We start from the raw sequence: 19,060 nt of genomic DNA on the forward strand, positions 1-19,060 counted from the left end.
TTTGCTGATCTTTCTCTTGAATACATGGAAGATTTGATGGTAACCATGAAGGAACTCTCTCGATCTCTGATTCTGATCTCTTCTCTTCATCAAGTGCAGCCCATGGTTCTTTGATCTCCTCTTTGGAATCTTCTTTTGCTTTTGGTCCTTCAATGTTGTCAATAGATTCTCTCTTTTGCAACACTCTTCCTGAGCTTTGGTGAAGATCATTGGGCTCACGAGGAATCATTTGCACATGTTGTGCCTCAGATTTGCAATTGGGTTGAGCTGCTCCATTGTATGGCTTTGGAAATGGTACGGGTAGATGAGTGGAGGTGTGAGTTTGAGATGGAGATGGATGGCATTGTGGTTGGGTAGGCATTTGGGGTTGCCTTGGTGGAGGAGGAGGCGATGGTTGTGGATGAGCAGGTGGTGGAGGAAAATGAGCGGGATGAGAGTTATACAGGGGCCTCCACTCCTGATAAGGTGCATTCCACTGAGGTTGTGGCTGAGCATAAGAGTGAAATGAATGAGCAACTGGTTGGGCATAATATGGATCTGTGAAGGAACAAGGAGAATATGACCAAGGAGGAGGTGTAGACCAGGAAGGATGAGCAGGGGGATCCCAAGAAGGCATGAAAGTCGCTTGATAAGGGTCATAATAGGTCTCGGGTATCCCTTGCATCTCCTGCTGGTAAGATCTAGGTCCATGTGGCCTCCTTTGGTTCATATAATAGAGTGATTCAGTGGCTCCCTTGGCTCTTTGATATGCAACTTTGATTCTGGGCAAGGAAGGGCACTGATCTGTAGGATGGTATTCTTCACATACAAAACACACTTCTAGGGAGTGCATTGGACATTCGTTCCTAGGATGCTCTTTAAGGCACCTAGGACAAAAAATGACCAAAGCCCTCTTGGCTTCTTCTTGCTTCTTTTGGATCCGCAAGGTATCCAGTTGCATGGCAAGAAACTGCCTCATATCACTCTTGAAATCTTCCAGTTGATTTGCAAATTCATCTTTGGATAAGGGAATGCTCCCAATATTTCTGCTTGTAGCCATTTGCTTCAGAGGAATGTTTCTTCTTCTTCTCCCCTAGAGGTTCTTCAGATATGTCTTGATGTCCACCCAGGGGTTCTTTCATCACAGCCATCGAAGAAGAACGTTGGCTGTGTGAAGCAGTGGGGGTGTTGTGCAATCATTTTTCTAACTTATCTCTACTCCTACAAAGCATGAAATGAAATCTTTTTGGTTGTTTTTTTTTTTTGTTTTTTTCTATTTCTACTTGCAAAATTGAAATAAATTGAACTGCAACTAAATATCTTGCTGAAATGAAAATGCGGAATGGAAATGAAAGCAGGAAATGACTAATCTATTTTGCTCAAATCAAATTACAAGAATGAAATGCTAGGCTACGCTTGCGAAATTGAAACACTAATCTACGCTTGCAGAATTGAAATGCGGAATTGAAAGGCTATTCTAGGAAAGCAGGAAATGCTAATCTATGAAAGCAGGAAATACTAATCTATGAAAGCAAGAAATGCTAATCTAGGAAAGCAAGAAAGGCTAATCTACTTTTGCATAAATGAAATTGCATAATGGAAATGAAATAAACTACTTAGAAGAAGGTTGTAGTGGAAAATAGAAGAAAAGCGACAATCACCAATACTTTGACGCTTCCCCGGCAACGGCGCCAAAAAGATGGTGGGCTCTAGTATTGTAGCAATAATGCTACAACTCCTGGGGCTTCTTGTCTCTTAATTTTATCAACCGGGTAGTTCGTACAAACTTGGAAGCGGCGGTGCTATATGCACAAGTACTAGCTCTTGTCGCAGCTGTCACTTGGTCAACTGGCACAAGTCCGCTAGGGCTCAAGCCAACTTCTATAGGCTCTCAAAAGAAGCTTGCTAAATGATGGACGAAAGCTAGCTCAGAGAAAACTAATTTACTTGACAAAAATGAACTGAAAGCAAATCAAAGCATGTAAACCTAGGAAACCCTAATTTGACTAGTTTAACCTCTATGATGCAATAGTGAGAGTGCAAATGTCTACAAATGATGCCATTACTTCTAATGATGCGAAATGCATGGACTCAAACTACTTCTATGAAAAAGAACATTGTTTTTGTGTTTTTGCTTAAGTGGATGGAGTGATTATGAATTTGCTCTTATTAGGGTTTGGCTGTGCAGAGGCGGATCAAGGAGGAGAAATGCTTGGGAAAGGTTGGGAAGGTTCATAGAGGATCTAAGGGGTCCCTAACACCCTTCCAGAGAGTCTCACAAAGTTTGGCCGTCAAGGAACCATGTTTATGGGCTTCTACAGGAGGTCTGCAGGGGTTTCTACAAGAAACTAAGGAATTTCTACAGGATGTTTTGCCGTGAGGGTTTTGAGTGATGGTGAAGTGATGGAGTGGTATGGGAGGATAGGTGAGGTGGAGATGGGACTGGTGATGGCTCAGAGACAGAGAAGTCATATGGGGAAAGAGTGCATGGAGTGGGTTGGTGAATGGAAGGATGGTATCTATGAAAGGTTAAGTAGATGGGGCTATGTGAGTAATAGAAGAGCTGGAAGTTGAATGAGCTGAACAGAGGGTGGCTGAGTGGCTTTAGGTGTGGTTGACAAGAGGAGGAAGGTAATGGAGTGGTATGGGGCAGTGTAGATGAAACAAATTGTTTATGAGTGTCACCAAAACGAGAATGCTTCAACCTGAGCGACCTGTGACATAAAATCAATGAACAACAATATAAATTGTGAAGGAAACTCATGCATGGCAGTGGAATGAAGAAGTAATGCTAAATATAAAAGTGCATGAATGGATCTAAGTAATGCGTCAGCCTACTTCCAAACAACTACAGCAATTCTAACTGATAAAACCAATCTGTTTGACTTCTACAGGAAATCCAAATCAGCAACTGTTTAACCACTACAGGAAATCTAAATCAGCAGCTATACTCGAATACATGTAAAGGGAAATGGAAACGAAATGCGAAAGGAACAATATTGATACAAAGGAAGGAGGCCTGAGCTCTCAGGTTGGGCCCAACCCCGAGAGCTTTAGGCTCCTTTAAAAACTCAAAATCTAATCCAAAACTGCTTGCTTTTATTCATAATCAAAAGTCTAATGTCATGCCAAAACTGGCTTACAAAGAGCGAAAACCAAATTGACTAACTAGCTGCTACGAAATGACTAACTACTAGCTACCAAAAATGACTACCAACTAGCTAACCAAAATGAGGCCCCAAGCCTTCTTATTTATACAATTTGAGGACCCAACAGTCCTCCTAAAAGTTAGGGACTTGGCTGCCCAAGACTTGTAGTTAACAGCAGTCCAACTTGACTTGCTTGGCTGCCCTTGAGCTCATTGATTTGGTGGCCTTTGAACTCCGAGCTGATGGTGGAGAATTCGAGGTAAGGGCCCATAAATGAGGGGGACACCTTCGTACAAATCCTCTAGCTTGTTCTCCCACGAATTTGGCTGCCAAGTGCTCATTAAGACCTTCAATTTTGTCTCCAAGTTGACCAACAAGGCTACACAAAGCACCCATTAGACTTGTTGGCATAATGACTAACCAAATTCACTCTATTAACATAAAAATAATCAAAAACATGCAATAAACAAATGAGAATGGTGGATTAAGTCAAATTAGGAAGTTGAATGAGCCCAAATAATTGTGCATTGTTGGGGCTCATCACCCTCTATCAAAATATACATTCATAAAATGTTGTTAAAAAGATTGTAGCAACATAATTATATGTTTATATCATGTTCTCATTTGCATGAGAAATATAATACTATGTTCTCATTTCTAAATGGAAGAGAATTATCATACCCTCATCTTGAAATGCAAAAAAAATATTATAAAATATTTTTAAATGAAAAATTAAAACAATTATTTATTTTTTTATTATCTAGAAAAATGTGTAATCATTCCTAAACTTCTAATTAAAAAAAAAGAATATACATTTTAGTTCAAAACTTGCTACTAACTTTTTTCCAAATAAAATATTATGGATAGATATACCCCTTTATTTAAATCACAATAACAAAGAAAGTATGATACATCCAACAATATAATCTTTCTATATAAAATTACCCTTCATAAATAGATTTATTTTAGTAAAGTGAAGTTTTACTCTATTTTTTATTTTTTACCTTGAATAATTTTTAAATAAACTAAACTCTCATGAACAAAATTTCAAAATTAAAGTTGCCATTATTTAAATAAAATTGTAACTTTTAATAAAATTTTGACCTTCATATCATATTCTCATCTCAAAATGCATAATAATTATGATACCATGTTCTCATGTCAAAATGCATGAGAATTATTATACCATGTTTTCAAAATTATTATAGCATTTTGTCAATTAAAAATGTATAATAATTATTTAAAATGTAACATCCATAAATATATATAAAAAAATTTCTTTAACCATACATAATAAAAGAATTAATCTATGAATATAATTTAATTAATGTCAATGCGAACTACACTACCCACAGTCTACAAATATTACATGGTACTGTATGAGGGAAGGTGGCATTAGATCCCTATTGGACTCCCACGGTCCTTACCTCACTGAAACAGTTAACCAGCCATATATTGGGTCATTAATGTCTTCAGAGCAGCACGGGACTTAACGCGATAACAGGGGGAGCAGGCAAATTCGACATTAAATAATATTCGTTGGCTCCAGTATTATTGGGCTAAGTGGCGTGCTGCTCTAAAGGCATTAATGACCAATATATGGCTGATTAGCTATTTCCCTTACTCATTAAGGGGGAGAACCTCGAGATCCTCCTGCTATCCTCTTTCGTCCGGTTCATTGCCACCTCTACATTAAACTTGGCCATTCTGATATTTCTAGAGACCGTACACCTAGCGTGGTCCTTGTCATTAGATCTCAGATGATCCATGGTCGTGGTTGCTTGAAGTTGATGTATAAATGGAATACTAATTTTTTATTCCTCTATTTGTTGTTCTTCCACTCCGCGTTTCGGTTGGTAGACTGTTGGTCCTGGTTCGGAGTTCCGTCATCACTGTCCTGCCAAGGCTGCAAGCCTCACCTTCAATTAATGTAAGTCACCATTGAAGTTAAACAATCTTCGGCAAAATCACATAACCAATCTTTTGTGGACGCTTTTCGAACCAACCAGTGTGGTTCATCCTCATGACAAGTTGAAGAACAGATCCACCTTAACCTGTTTAAATAGCTAGAGCAGAGACACCAACGGTTACCTGGCAAAAGGTTGACTCAAGGAGCAACGTCAAAATTAGTTATATAAGGTAATAAATACATAAATATATCAATGATAAAATTATAAATAAATCAAAAATAAATAAATATATATAAATTTAGTTAAAATTAGGTGTGAGATAACCAAATTAATATATAAATATATAAATAAAGTAATAATAAATTATTTATTTATTAAAAATATATAACTATATAAATAATAATTTATATTTTTTTATTTAAATAAATAAAATTAATAATAATTTATATTTATTTATTAAATAAAAATAAATATAAAAATAAATACATAAATATATCAATGATAAAATTATAAATAAATCAAAAATAAATAAATATATATAAATTTAGTTAAAATTAGGTGTGAGATAACCAAATTAATATACAAATAAAGTAATAATAAATTATTTATTTATTAAAAATATATAACTATATAAATAATAATTTATATTTATTTATTTAAATTAATAATAATTTATATTCATTTATTTTTTAAATAAAAATAAATATAAAAATATAAATTAATACATATAATAGCAAAGGTAAATTATTTACTTAATTTATATAAATGGTATTATTAGTGAGGTAAATAAATATAAAATCATATATAAACATATAAGTTTAGTTATATTAGGTGGAGATAACTAAATATATAGATATATAAATAAAATAGTAAATTATTTATTTTTTAAATAAATATATCAATAATAAAAAATATATTTGTTTATTTATTAAATAAATAAATAAATATAAAATTATAAATTAATAATTATAATAGTAAATTATTTATTTAATTTATATAAATGGTAATTATTAGTGAGGTAAATAACTATATAAATTTAGTTATATTAGGTGTAAGATAATTGGGCAAAAGATAGTTATATTAGATAAATATTCCAATAAAATTATTAAAGTTAATTCTGTCATTAGCTAATTAAATTATTACTTATATGGTTTAAAAAGAGTTATAGAAGAACTAAATATAAAGGCATAAACAATTGACATTAAGGAAACAAAAATTCAAATTTAATTAAAATATACCCAATAGTATCATAAGTGGATGAGATGGGGTTCCTCATTGTCTCTCATATGCGGGGGTTTTACTGATATTAAAAGGGGTTTGTTCATTGAGCAAGAGTGAACTCCAAATGGAGAAATTCAGCTTCACCTATCATGGAAAGGTAGCCAATCTACCCATTTTGTTTAAATGGTGTTCCCTTTTTCTTGAGTATTCCTTAAGGGTTTCATTTTATGCAACAAGGTTTCATCTCAGCCCCCATGAGGACCGGTCTTGCTTTAGGAAAGGTCTGTTCTTGTCTTAATGTTTGAATTTAGTTTGGGAATGTTTAACCAGAGCTGATCTCATTTGGTTTCTCTTTTGAACAGGTAATAAATTGATGGCTTCCTTTCAACCTTACGGCACGACAATTTGGGGTTTTCCACATTCTAAAATTGTTGTGTCGCCTTTCTCCACGTGGGTTGGCCGAGAACTTCTCTCGTGTCAAGTTTGTTAAGCTTACTCCTAATTTCAGAGAGCTTGAATTTGTAAAAAGTGGGTTTGGGTTTAACTATTTGATTTAAGTTAAAGTTTGAGTCGGCAAGCCTGATACTTGTACTCGTATTTTGATTTGATTATATATGCACTTTGGTTTATGTCAATAACCAATGGATGCTGGACGGGGGTTGGGTAATCATATGTTGCTGTAACTTATTGGCTCCCATGCCCACATATTATGAAGGTTTATTATATATAAATTTTGATTAAGGTTTTTTCAAGGCTAAGAATGTTCAAAGTTTTTTTTTTTTGTGCATGTAATGAATCATTTATTTAGTTTTTCTGTGAATGATTTCTAAGTGTACAGGCTTGATATACTGAATCTATTCTACGATTTTGAGGGTTTGAAGCTTTTAATGAGCCTTGGCATTTGGCTCTGGAAGAGTTCTTGCACAGCAAGGTTGAATCCCTACCCTTCTATATATCCATTTCTTCACTCAAATGTGACTCATATCATTATATTCATGTTTTACTTTGCTTGTTATGAATTTATAGAAATTAATGTTTTGTTTTCAGGAAATCTATTACTATATCTAGGTAAATGGATTTGTTATGCAGCATATCTGGTTTATAGTTGGATTGTAGACCTCTTAAATACAAGAAGTCTGGAATCAAATGATAGTTCTTTGAATCAATGCTTGACTGTTAGACTCATGATTCCTTAGGAAGTAAACTAGAATTATTTTAGTAAATTAATATCATCATGAAAAGTAGCAATACTTATTTTTATATCCTATATTCATGTATTCAAGCAACTGTATATTCTCCTTTTTGTATTTAATTTATTAAAGATTCATTATTGCTTATTTCTATGTCATAGCAATATTACTACAACATTATGAGTTGCTAAACTAAATTTATTTCATGAAAGTAAACATTAATTTATATCCTAAGGTAATAAATAGTTGCTAACATAATAGTAAGTACTTATTTGTCTATTTGAATGAATATAGTTAGAGACTACATCCCTTTAATTTAGAAGATCTCTCCACCCAGCCTCACTTCTAAGGATTACCTCTCGAATCCCCCTCGGAGCTCTTCAGCTAGTCAATGATAGATAGTTTGGTATATGATAGATAGTTTGGTATCTTTGGCATCAGGAAACTAATCCAATCTCAAGTCAGGTACCTCATTTCCCATTGGCTAACTTGCTTAGCTCTGGGAATGAAATTTCTCACAGTACAGTTTTTACCTCCTTCTAACCCCCACTGGTTCCTTTCTTTTACCCTTTTCAAGAGAAAAGAATCAAAGAACTTTTTGTAACTTTTTTTTCATTAGCAGTTCCTAAAACTATTTTTCTAGTTCCATTCTCAACTAAAATCAAAATCTTTTAATTAATGTTTAACATTCTTCTGGCTTTTTAGCCTAAATGTTTTTAACAATTCAGAATAAACTAAAATAAAATAACAGTGGTAAATAAACTTAATAACCATAGTTGTTGGAGTGTCACTGTGTGTTACAGCTCCATCCCCTTGAGAGGAACACCGTCCCTAGTGTTTTTGTCTTTAAGTGAACATTGTAGGATAAAATTTCTGCATGGCTTACTCTTCTTCCCAAGTCGTCTCATCCAGGTGAAAGTGCTTCCATTGCAATTTAACTTCGGTGATGGCTCACCTCCGCAGGATGGTTTCTCTGTCATCTAGGGTACGAAGAGGCTCTATGTACAAATTTTCACTCTAGATTAAAGTGATTATGCAATGTAATAAAGAAAAATACTTAATCTAGTTCTACAATCAAACTTGTGTAAACTTAGTCGATTTTGAGCAACATTAACCATAACACATATAATACAGAAGAAGATTCAATCACACATGAAACACAGAAGAATACTTTAGGGAAATCCTCAGCTAAAAACACAGCTTTGTGTATTATCATACACATAAAGCTTTAGCTCTCAAGCTATCCAACTCTGAGTACAATCCCTCACTGCTACTGATAAACAAAATAGACAACACATATGCCTTCCTTCAGTCCTACAAGCCTCCTATCTCCTTGTGCAGTTTCTCCTGGGTGCTCAAGCTGCTACCTGTGTGTAATAATCCCTCACACACTGCTCTGACCTCTGAAATAATTGCACAAACCTAATGGAGATAATTCCTTATGCATGGATGAGTTTCCTTTATAGGAAAATTCCTCCAACTCATAGTACATTGTCCCTTCCTTTAATATCAACTCGGTCTTTCTCTTAACTGACATGCATGACTTATTTGTGAGAGAATATTCAGTTATATGGAGAAAACTAGGCATGCATTAACTGAGTGAACTCACAATTAGTTCCTCCAACTATTTGGAACTAATTTAACTCGACTTAACTAAGTTAACTGAGCTAACTAATTACAACTCAAATACAACTCATCCTTATCTCCTTAATTAAGGATAGCTTCCTCAATCAAAGGGATAATTGTTGCATCTATTTACATAGACTTCATGTTTGATTTTCTCCAACTAATTAACTCAAGATGAATTAATTAATTATTTTTCAAACAACCGTTAAGACTAAATTCGAATTTTAATTCTCAATTTTAATTCAGGAACTAATTAAAATTGGAATCTATTTCGAAATGCTATTTATAGCAATGCTATTTTTAGCATTTTTATTTTTTACTATTTCCAATAGAGGTTGAGTATATCTTGAAATGCTATTTTTAACATTTCTTGTTGCCATTTTCAACACTCCCTTTCAACAAGAAAGGCATTCAACTCGAACCCGATCTTGAACCCTTGGAATGTTCTGCATGCAACACTTCTCTCAAGTGTTGTTTCTCCAACAACTCCAAAAACCTGAATCAGAATGATGCCTCTGTCATCAAAGTCTCTCACTGCTATTGCCTCTGTCAACTGAAAACTCTTCACCTTTGTGCTCTTCAGTATCTAATTACTCTACCCTCTGTCACTCTGATCTCTGACTGCATCAATCACACTGATTCCTGCTGCTCCATCCATGCTGCTGCTGGTCCTATCTCCCATCATTGCATCCATATTGCACCTCCTCTCATCATGTTGCATCGTGTTTCCCACTGTTGCACTGCAACTCAGTTACTGAGAAGTAAGTAACTGATCTCCCAACTGACCTTCCTGTTGGGCTAGAAACATCCTTTGATGTTGAAGCTTCCTCTGCTGCTCCATCCGCATCTGTTTATACCCACTCAGCTAGTCCTACTACTCCTCATCAGGGCTCCCGTAGCAAGGTCTAATCAAAGAGGTTGGGTACCTCAAGGATCTTGCCCCTATTTCATCCTTATTGATACAATCACTTCACATCGCCCCACCTCACACCTAGATGTATGGATGTATGTGATCCCTCTACCCACTTGGCTCAAAATTTCTCCCTACTAGAGGTCTCTGCATGAGTGGATTCCTCCACTCGCTCTCTTCTCACCATCTCCAATTGTGGCTCCTCCACAATTGTCTCAGACTTCTTCTCAGACTGTATGTTGAGAGGTAATTTACTCTCCCTCTCAACCACCAAGTCTCTAACCTTTGCCTTGCTCCTCAAGGCTTTTCATGCATCTTGAACCTCAAGAGCATACAGGTTCTTGGCTAGCACACCAATATGTTTCATCTTTCCCACCGTCATGAAATTTTCTGGAAAAAGAGTTGACATTAAATCAATGATATCTCCCTCATCTGAACTCCGATTCAGCAAATTGTTTTTTTGAATTTGGGTCTTTTTCCGCAAGGAATCGTGATATGCTATTTGTTTATGAAAATTTTTCACAAAACATTTCAGATCTGCTTTAAAAACTTGTGGCCCAAAACTCAAAACTTCTAAACCTCCTCTAGTATATTGTTCTCCGCTTTGATCACCTTTGCTCTGATACCATGTAGAAATTTTCACTATAGATTAAACTGATTATGCAATGTACTCAAGTAAAATACTTAATATACTTTTACAATCAAACTTGTGGAAGCTTAATCAATTTTGAGAAAGGTCATACATAACACATATAACAGAGAAGAAGATTCAATCACACATGAAACATAGAAGAATACTCTAGGGAAAGCCTCAGCTAAAAACCCCACTATCTGTATTATCATACAAGTGGAAATATCTCGGGATTACACAAAAGTTTAGCTCTCAAGCTATCTAGCTCTTAGTACAATCCCTCACTGTTGCTCATAGACAAAATAGATAACACATATGCCTTCCTTCAGTCGTCCAAGCCTCCTATTTCCTTGCGCAGTTTCTCCTAGGTCCTCAAGCTGCCACCTGTGTGTAATAATCCCTCACACACTGCTCTGACCTCTGAAGTAACTGCATAAACCTGAAGGAGATAATTCCTTCTGCATGGATGAGTTTCCTTTATAGGAAAATTCCTCCAACTCATAGTACATTGTCCCTTCATTTAATCTCAATTGGGTCTTTCTCTAAACTGACATGCATGAGTTATTTATGAGAGAATATTCAGTTATTTGGAGAACAATAGTTGCATGCATGCATGGATTAACTGACTGAACTCACAATTAGTTCCTCCAACTATTTGGAACTAATTTAACTAGACTTAACTCAGTTAACTGAGCTAAGTAGTTACAACTCAAATACAACTCATCTTTATCTCCTTAATTAAGGGATAACTTCCTCAATCAAAGGGATAAATGTTGCAAGTATTAAAATATACTTCGTGTTTGATTTTCTCCAACTAATTAACTCAAGATGAATTAATTAATTATTTTTCAAATCGCTGCTCAGACTAAATTCGAATTTTAATTCTCAATTTTAATTGAGGGACTAATTAAAATTGGAATCTATCATGAAATGCTATTTATAGCAATGCTATTTTTTTCTATTTCCAAGAGAGTTGGAGTATATCTTGAAATGTTATTTATAGCAATGCTATTTTTTAGCATTTCTTGTTGCCATTTTCAACACTCTACCTGAAATTCTCCCTCGGGTTCTACCTGCACAATCATAACCTTCTGTGAGAAATTTTTTATAAACCATAATTATTAATAGTTATATTCCATTCTATCATTACTTGAATTCTTTCCCAATTAATAATATGTCGAGGGTTGTATACATATTTCTTTAGTAATGATACATGGAAGACATTATGGACTCGGATGTGGCCCGGAAGTGCTAGCTTGTACGCCACAGGTACGATTCATTCTAGAATCTGAAAAGGTCCACAGTACTGTGGTGCCAATTTTGCACAACCCTTCCATTGCAATGTGCTTTTCTCGGGCTTAACCTTCAAATATACGTGATATTCTATCTAGAACTCTTTATGGGTTATTTTCTTATCTGCGTACACCTTTTGCCTGTCTTGATTAGCCTTCAAATTTTGGCGAACCTTTTTTATGGTGGCTTCCATTTTCTCTAACATATCAAGACCCAATGCTAATTTGTTATTTGGACTATTCCAGTCCGTGGGTACTCGAAACTTCCATCCATATAGCACTTCAAAAGTGATCATACCTAATGATTCATGATGTCCATTATTGTAGGTGAACTCCACCAAGTGGAGGTAATCCTCCCATTTCTGGGGTTATTGCATTAAAAACATTCTGAGCATGTCCTCCAAGACTTGGTTCACTCGCTCTGTCTAGCCATCTGTTTGTGGATGGTAGGTAGTGCTGAATTGAATTTGAGTGCCTAATCCCACAAAGAGAGTTTTCCAAAATGCGGATGTAAAATTTACATCCCTGTTGGAAATCACTACACAGGGTATCCCATGAAGTCAGAAGATTTCCGTCATAAATATGTCTACAATCTCCACCATTTTATTAGTGGATTTTACAGGAATGAATTGAGCAGTTTTTCTAAGCTTGTCCACCACAACCATGATTGAGTCATGTTTTTTCATATGAGGTAAACCAGTAATGAAGTCCAGAGTGATTGACTCCCATTTCCATTCAGGAATGGGTAAGGGTTGTAACAAACTAGTAGGATGTTGGTGTTTTGCCTTTACCAATTGGCATTCTAAACATTTGGAAAAATATTCTCCCACATCTTTTCTTAGACCTAGCTAGAAATAACTTTTCTTGATAGCAAAAAACAATTTCTGGTATCGTGGATGCGTTGCATAAGGCTTTCTATGAAACTCATCTAATAATAGTTTCTTGGCAGACTTTTGATTGGGAATATAAATCCTATTTCTGAATGTTAACAATTTATCGGGGCTAATCCCATACTCCGACTACCCCCCTTTTTCCAGAGCTTCCAAAGCTTACTGCCATAAGAATCTATATTTCGGGTCTCTGAGGGAGGCCTCTCAGATAACCTCTGGTAGGTGAGATTGTGCTTGGTTGAATTGTACTTCATAAATGCAAAGTACTTTTTGGCTTAAAGCATCTGCTACCCAGTTTTCTTTTCCTTTGAGGTGTTTCATATCAAATTCAAACTCACTCAAGAATGTGGTCCATCTAGCCTACTGAGAATTTAAAATGGATTGGTTAAATAAATTTTTAAGACTACTGTGATCAGTTAATAACAAAAATTTCATTCCTAGAAGGTAGTGTCACCACATTTTGAATGCATGCACTACTTGAGTCAGCTCCAGATCATAAGAATAATAACGCTATTCATATTCCTTCAGTTTGTGTGATTCATAGGCTATGAATTTTCATTCCTGAGTTAATACTCCACCAACACCCTCCTTACTTGCATCTGTACATAAACCGACGATAATACCCTGCTAGGCCTAGAAAGGATCTTATGTCAACAACATTTTTTGGTGTGGTCCATTCCATGATAGTTCTAATATTTTCTGGATCCACTACTATTCATTCTGCTGAAATTACATGGGCTAAGTACTGGATTTTATCCTTGTAGGAATCACACTTGCTAATTTTGCATACAGTTGGTTACCACGCAGAACCTGCAATACTGTTCTCAAATGTTGCTCATGTTTCTCCTAATTTTTTGAATAGATCAAGATATCATCAACAAAAATTAGTACAAATTTATCCAAAAAATTGTTTGAAAATGCCATGCATCAAGCTCATGAAAGTGGCCGTAGCATTGGTAAGGCCAAAAGGCAGTACCACGAACTCATAGTGCCCATAACGAGTTCGAAATGTGGTTTTACAAATGTCTTTGTTCTTTATTCTAATTTGATGGTAGCCAGACCTTAAGTCGATCTTAGAAAATATGCTTGCTCCTTGTACTTGATCGAATAGATCATCTATACGTGGTAAAGGATACTTGTTTTTTATGGTCAGCTCATTCAGCTGACAGTAATCGATGCATAATCTTAATGTTCCATCCTTTTCTCATATGAATAGTATTGGGGCTCCCCAAGGGGACACACTAGGGTAGATATAACCTTTATCTAACCGTTCCTGAAGCTGCATTTTCAATTCTGTTAATTCAGGAATGCTCATACAGTAAGGGGCCTTATAAACAGGAGCTACTCGAAGCACTAACTCAATGGTAAAATTGATGTCCCACTTTGGTGGCAATCCACGAATGGATTTAGGGAACACATCCACAAATTCTTGAATTACAGGAATGCTCTCTAAGGAGGTCATATTATTCCTATCATTATTATATCCTACTTGAAAAACATAAATCTGCAAGCGTTTCCTTATACATCCTCCAAGTTGGTTGGCTGTAATAGGTGCAATTTAGCATTCTTCTTGATTCCTTGAACTTATTCTCGTTTCCCAGATTCGGTAAGATAACTGACTAATTTTTCTTTGCAATCCACTAGAGACTAGCGACCCTCCAACCAATCCATTCCTATCAATACATCATACGAACCCAAGGGAAGGATGTTCAAGTCAACATGAATCAGCTGTCCTGAAACTGTTATGGGGAAATTTTCTATTTCTGTAAACATCCTCCTTTTTGTCCGAGTGGCTAGTTGTACTAGCCAAGGTTTCTTAAATTTACTACTTTGCAGTTTACATTTTTCTACCACATTAGGACTATTGTAGCTTAAGCTAGCACTTGGATAAAATGAAATAGAACCATGTCGATCAGCAATTATACCTTCACATTCAATCATAGTGTGCTGATACTCGGATTGATGATCGTCCAAGGCTGCATTGATTCTAGGCATGCTTCTTGCAATATCTCCCATGGTAGATGCTTCTTGCATGTTTGACAGTTGTTCAATTTGAGCCTTGTGCTGACAATTCTTGTAATAGTGTGCTTCCCCGCATCCCCAACATTGTAGTGGTGGCTTTGGTGGTTCGTCTATAATGGTTTTTCCATCTCCTTTCCACTGTCTATTCTCAATATAAGTCTGAGTTCTGGGCATATTTCTTGCAAATTTTCCAGAAGTACTTCGTTGATTATTTCTAATATTTACGACTTTTGGTTGCCTGTTTGGTGGTATGTTCCTCATTTTCTTGCCATTGGCTCCCTTAGGTCCTTCATTTTTCTACCTCATCTGTTGATAATAGATGCAGACTTTACGTCCGACATCATCCATTGTTTTAGGATACTTGAATTGTAATTTTTCCTACATGAAATTTGGCAAGCTTCTAATGAACAAATTTTTTCTTTCTCTTCTTGCATATATGTAACGTACCGTAACAAGGAATTAAACTGCTTCACATACTCATCCGTGGTTAAGACTCCCAGCCTTAACTCATGGAACTCCTTGGCCTTTTCGTCATAGTAACATTTAGTTAGATATTTATCTTTAAAAATTTTTTGCAATTCTTGCCACGTTACTTGTTATTCATCTATCTTCCTCATGGTTTTAATTTCTTCCCACCAAAGGGTGGCCTTTCCCCGTAGTTGGTAAACTGCTAGTCGAGCTTTAATTTTTCCAGTATACTTGTAAATCTGGAAATATTATCCATGTCAATCAGCTAGGCTTTCATTGCTTCTTCAGATTCCCCTTCAAACAACGATGGTTTGATTTTATTTAACTCACCTTGTAATTTTGTCTTATGCCTTTTTGTCCTCTTTTGATCGAACACATTATCTGAATTCCCTTCTTATTCCTCATTATGGCCTTCTGTGGATTTTGCATTATCCTCCCCATTGTTGGCAGTTGGGGTCTTTTCTCTGTTTTTTGTACTAGGGTTGGGACCACGTTGATTTTGTCAATCGGACATACTTTTAAGGATCTTCTCTTGTTCTTGTCTTAGTCATTTGTTGTTTGTCCTCAAGTTCATCATTTCTGCTCATAGTTGTTGTACAGTTTCCAGTAGAACAATGTTGGCTTGTCGCAATTCCTCTACCAGTTGTACCCATAGTTTGGGGTTTGTCTCCCCATAAGGTGTTTCGGGTCTGGGGCTTCTCTACATTTTTGTTTTTTTTTCTTGTGCTGACTTCTATTTTTTGTTCTCTCTTCTGTGTTCATACACATCCAAACTCAGTTTATGTAATTTATTATCACAATATTACAAAAAAGACTTAAAGCATTGTACTAAAATAACCCAAAAGTCTCAGTATTTCAGCCTAGGCTCTGATACCATTTGTAACATCCATATATATATATATATATATATATATATATATATATATATATATATATATATAGATATATATATATATAACCATATGTCATAAAAGAATTAATCTATGAATATGATTTAATTAATGTCAATGGGAACTAAGCTATCCACAGTCTACACATATTACATGGCTACCATATACCATATGAGGGAACATCGCATTAGATCCCTGTTGGACTCCACGTATCTCTGCTAAAGGTGGAAATTAAGTCTGTGTCATCCTGGTCCTTACCTCGGGGCCATCCACCTCATTAAGGCGAGAGAACCCCAAGGTCCTCCTGCTATCCTCTTTTGTCCCATTCATTGTTGGCTTCATAACACTGCATTAAACTTGGCCTCTCTGATATTTATCGAGACCATACACCTGGCATGGTCCTTGTCGTTGAATATAGGATGATCCACGGTCCTGGTTGCTTGAAGTTGATGGATAGGATTAATATCCTTTAGCTATGAGGGAATATTCATTTGTTCTTCCTCTGTTTGTGGTTCTTCCATAGTGTTGTTTAGTTGGTAGACTTTTGGTCCTAGTTTGGAGTTCCGTCATCCTTGTCCTGCCAAGGCTACAAGCCTCTCCTTCAGATAATGTAAGTCTCCATAAAAGCTAAACGTTCTGTTGACTGTTCTATTGTTCCTATTTTAAGTGGATGAGTTGGGGTTCCTCACTGTCTCTCATATGTAGGGGTTTTACTGATATTAAAAGGGGTTTATTCTTCGAGCAAGAGCAAACTCCAAATGGAGCAATTCAGCTTCACCTGTCATGGAAAGGTAGCCATTTTACCCATTTTGTTTAAATGTTTTTTCCTTTTTCTTGGGTATTCATTAAGGGTTTAATTTTATGCAACAGGGTTTGACCTCAGCCCCTGGCAGGACCGGTCTTGCTTCAGGTAATGTCTATTCTTCTCTTAACATTTGAATTTAGTTCGGGAATATTTAACCAGAGCTGATCTCATTTGGTTTCTCTTTTGAATAGGTAATAAATTGATGGATTCCTTTCAACCTTACTTCACAACCATTTGGGGCTTCCACATTCTAAAATTGTTATGTCATCTTTCTCTAGGTGGGTTGTCCGAGAACTCCTCCTACGTCGAGTTTGTTAAGCTTACTCCTAATTTTAGAGAGCTTGAAATTGTATAAAAGGCCTTGTGGCCGGAATGCCTCTGCTCAAAGGTTTAACTATTTGATTTAAGTTCAAGTTTGAGTCTTAAGCCTGATATATGTACTCGTATTTTGATTTGATTATATATGCATTTTGGTTTATGACTAATAACCAATGGAGGCTGGACAGGGGTTGGGTAATCATATTTTGTTGTAATTTATTGGCTCCAATGCCCACATATTATGAAGCTTTATTATTTATAAATGTTGATTAAGTTTGTTTCAAGGTCGAGAATGTTCTGAGGTTTTTTTTTTGCATGTAATGAATTGTTGCTTTAGTTTTTCCATGAATGATTTCTAAGTGTACAAGCTTGATATACTGACTATGTTCTATGATTTGAGGGTTCAAAGCTTTTAACGAGCCTGGGCATTCAGCTCTGGAAGAGTTCTTGCAAAACTCAACTGAGGCTGAATCCCTAACCTTCAATACATCCATTTCTTCACTCAAATGTCACTCGTATCATTATATTCATGTTTTACTTTGCTTTCTATGAATGTACATCAATCATTGTTTTGTTTTTAGGAAAGCTATTACTATATCTAGTTAAATGGATTTGTTATGGAACATATTTGGTTTATAGCTGGGCAGTAGACCCGTTAAATACAAGAAGTCTAGACTCGAATGATAGTTCTCTTAATCAATGCTTGACTGTTAGACTCGTGATTCCTCAGGAAGTAAACTAGAATTCTTTTAGTAAATTAATATCATCATAAAAAGAAGCAATACTTATTTTTATATCCTATATTCATGTATTCAAGGGACTGTATATTCTCCTTTTTGTATTTAATTTATTAAAGATTCATTACTCCTTATTTCTATGTCATAGAAATACTACTACAACATTCTTAGTTGCTAAATTAAATTTCTTCCATGACAATAAACATTAATTTATATCCTAAGGTAACAAATAGCTGCTAACATAATAATAAGTACTTATTTGGCTATCTGAATGAATATAGTTCTAGCCTACATCCCTTTGATTTAGAAGATCTCTCCACCCAGGCTCAGATTTGGCGATTATGTCTAGAATTCCCCTCCGAGCTCTTCCACTACTATCAAGGACAGACAATTTGGTACCTTGAGCATCAAGAAACTAATCTAGCCTCAAGTCGAGTACCTCATTTCCCACTGGCTATCTTGCTCAGCTCTCGAAATGAAATTTCTCATAGTACAGTTTTTACCTCCTTACAACCCCTACTGGTTCCTTTCTTTTAACCTTTTCAAGAGAAAAGAATCATAGAACTGTCTGTAAATGTTTTTCATCAACAATTCCTAAAATTGTTTTTCTAGTTCCATTCTCAACTAAAATTAGAGTCTTTTAATTAATGTTTAACAACCTTTCTTTTGGCTTTTCAACCTAAATGTTTTTAATAATTCAGAATAAAATAAAATAAAATAAGAGTAGTAAATAAAATTAATAACCATAGTTGTTGGAGTGTCATTGGGTGTTACATAAAACTTTTATGTACCTTTTCATGGAGAAAGATGTGCAACTATTCATACATTTTTAATTTCTATAAAAAAAGATAACATTTTAGTTCAAATCCCATTCTACTTAACCTTTCTTTCCAAATAAAATATTCTAGAGAGACATACCCCTTCATATAAAAAAAATATGGAGAGATGTACCTTTCTATTTGATTCACTACCACAAAGAAAACAATATGTATCTATCAATTCAACAATATTTTTATAAAATT

General features: G+C 35.3%; 1 protein-coding gene across 2 annotated transcripts; it reads left to right on the forward strand.

The window, feature by feature from the left end:
* The first annotated feature begins 6,312 nt into the window (after window positions 1-6,312).
* LOC149235763 (uncharacterized) lies at window positions 6,313-17,542 on the forward strand. 2 transcript variants are annotated; one of them, XM_089461460.1, is made up of 6 exons: window positions 6,313-6,416; window positions 6,622-6,709; window positions 7,098-7,190; window positions 16,884-16,969; window positions 17,049-17,088; window positions 17,175-17,542. In XM_089461460.1, the coding sequence occupies exons 2-6, from the start codon at window positions 6,633-6,635 to the stop codon at window positions 17,176-17,178; spliced, it is 300 nt and encodes a 99-aa protein (XP_089317586.1). In that variant the 5' UTR covers window positions 6,313-6,416; window positions 6,622-6,632; the 3' UTR covers window positions 17,179-17,542. The 2 variants fall into 2 exon arrangements, with proteins under 2 accessions (XP_089317586.1, XP_089317585.1); XM_089461459.1 differs by having other exon boundaries at window positions 17,262-17,542.
* Window positions 17,543-19,060: the final 1,518 nt, after the last annotated feature.

Source organism: Pinus tabuliformis, chromosome 8 (genome assembly GCF_031772625.1).
Source record: "Pinus tabuliformis cultivar Carrire ecotype Pingquan chromosome 8, CPIR1, whole genome shotgun sequence".
Taxonomy (NCBI): Eukaryota; Viridiplantae; Streptophyta; class Pinopsida; order Pinales; family Pinaceae; genus Pinus; species Pinus tabuliformis.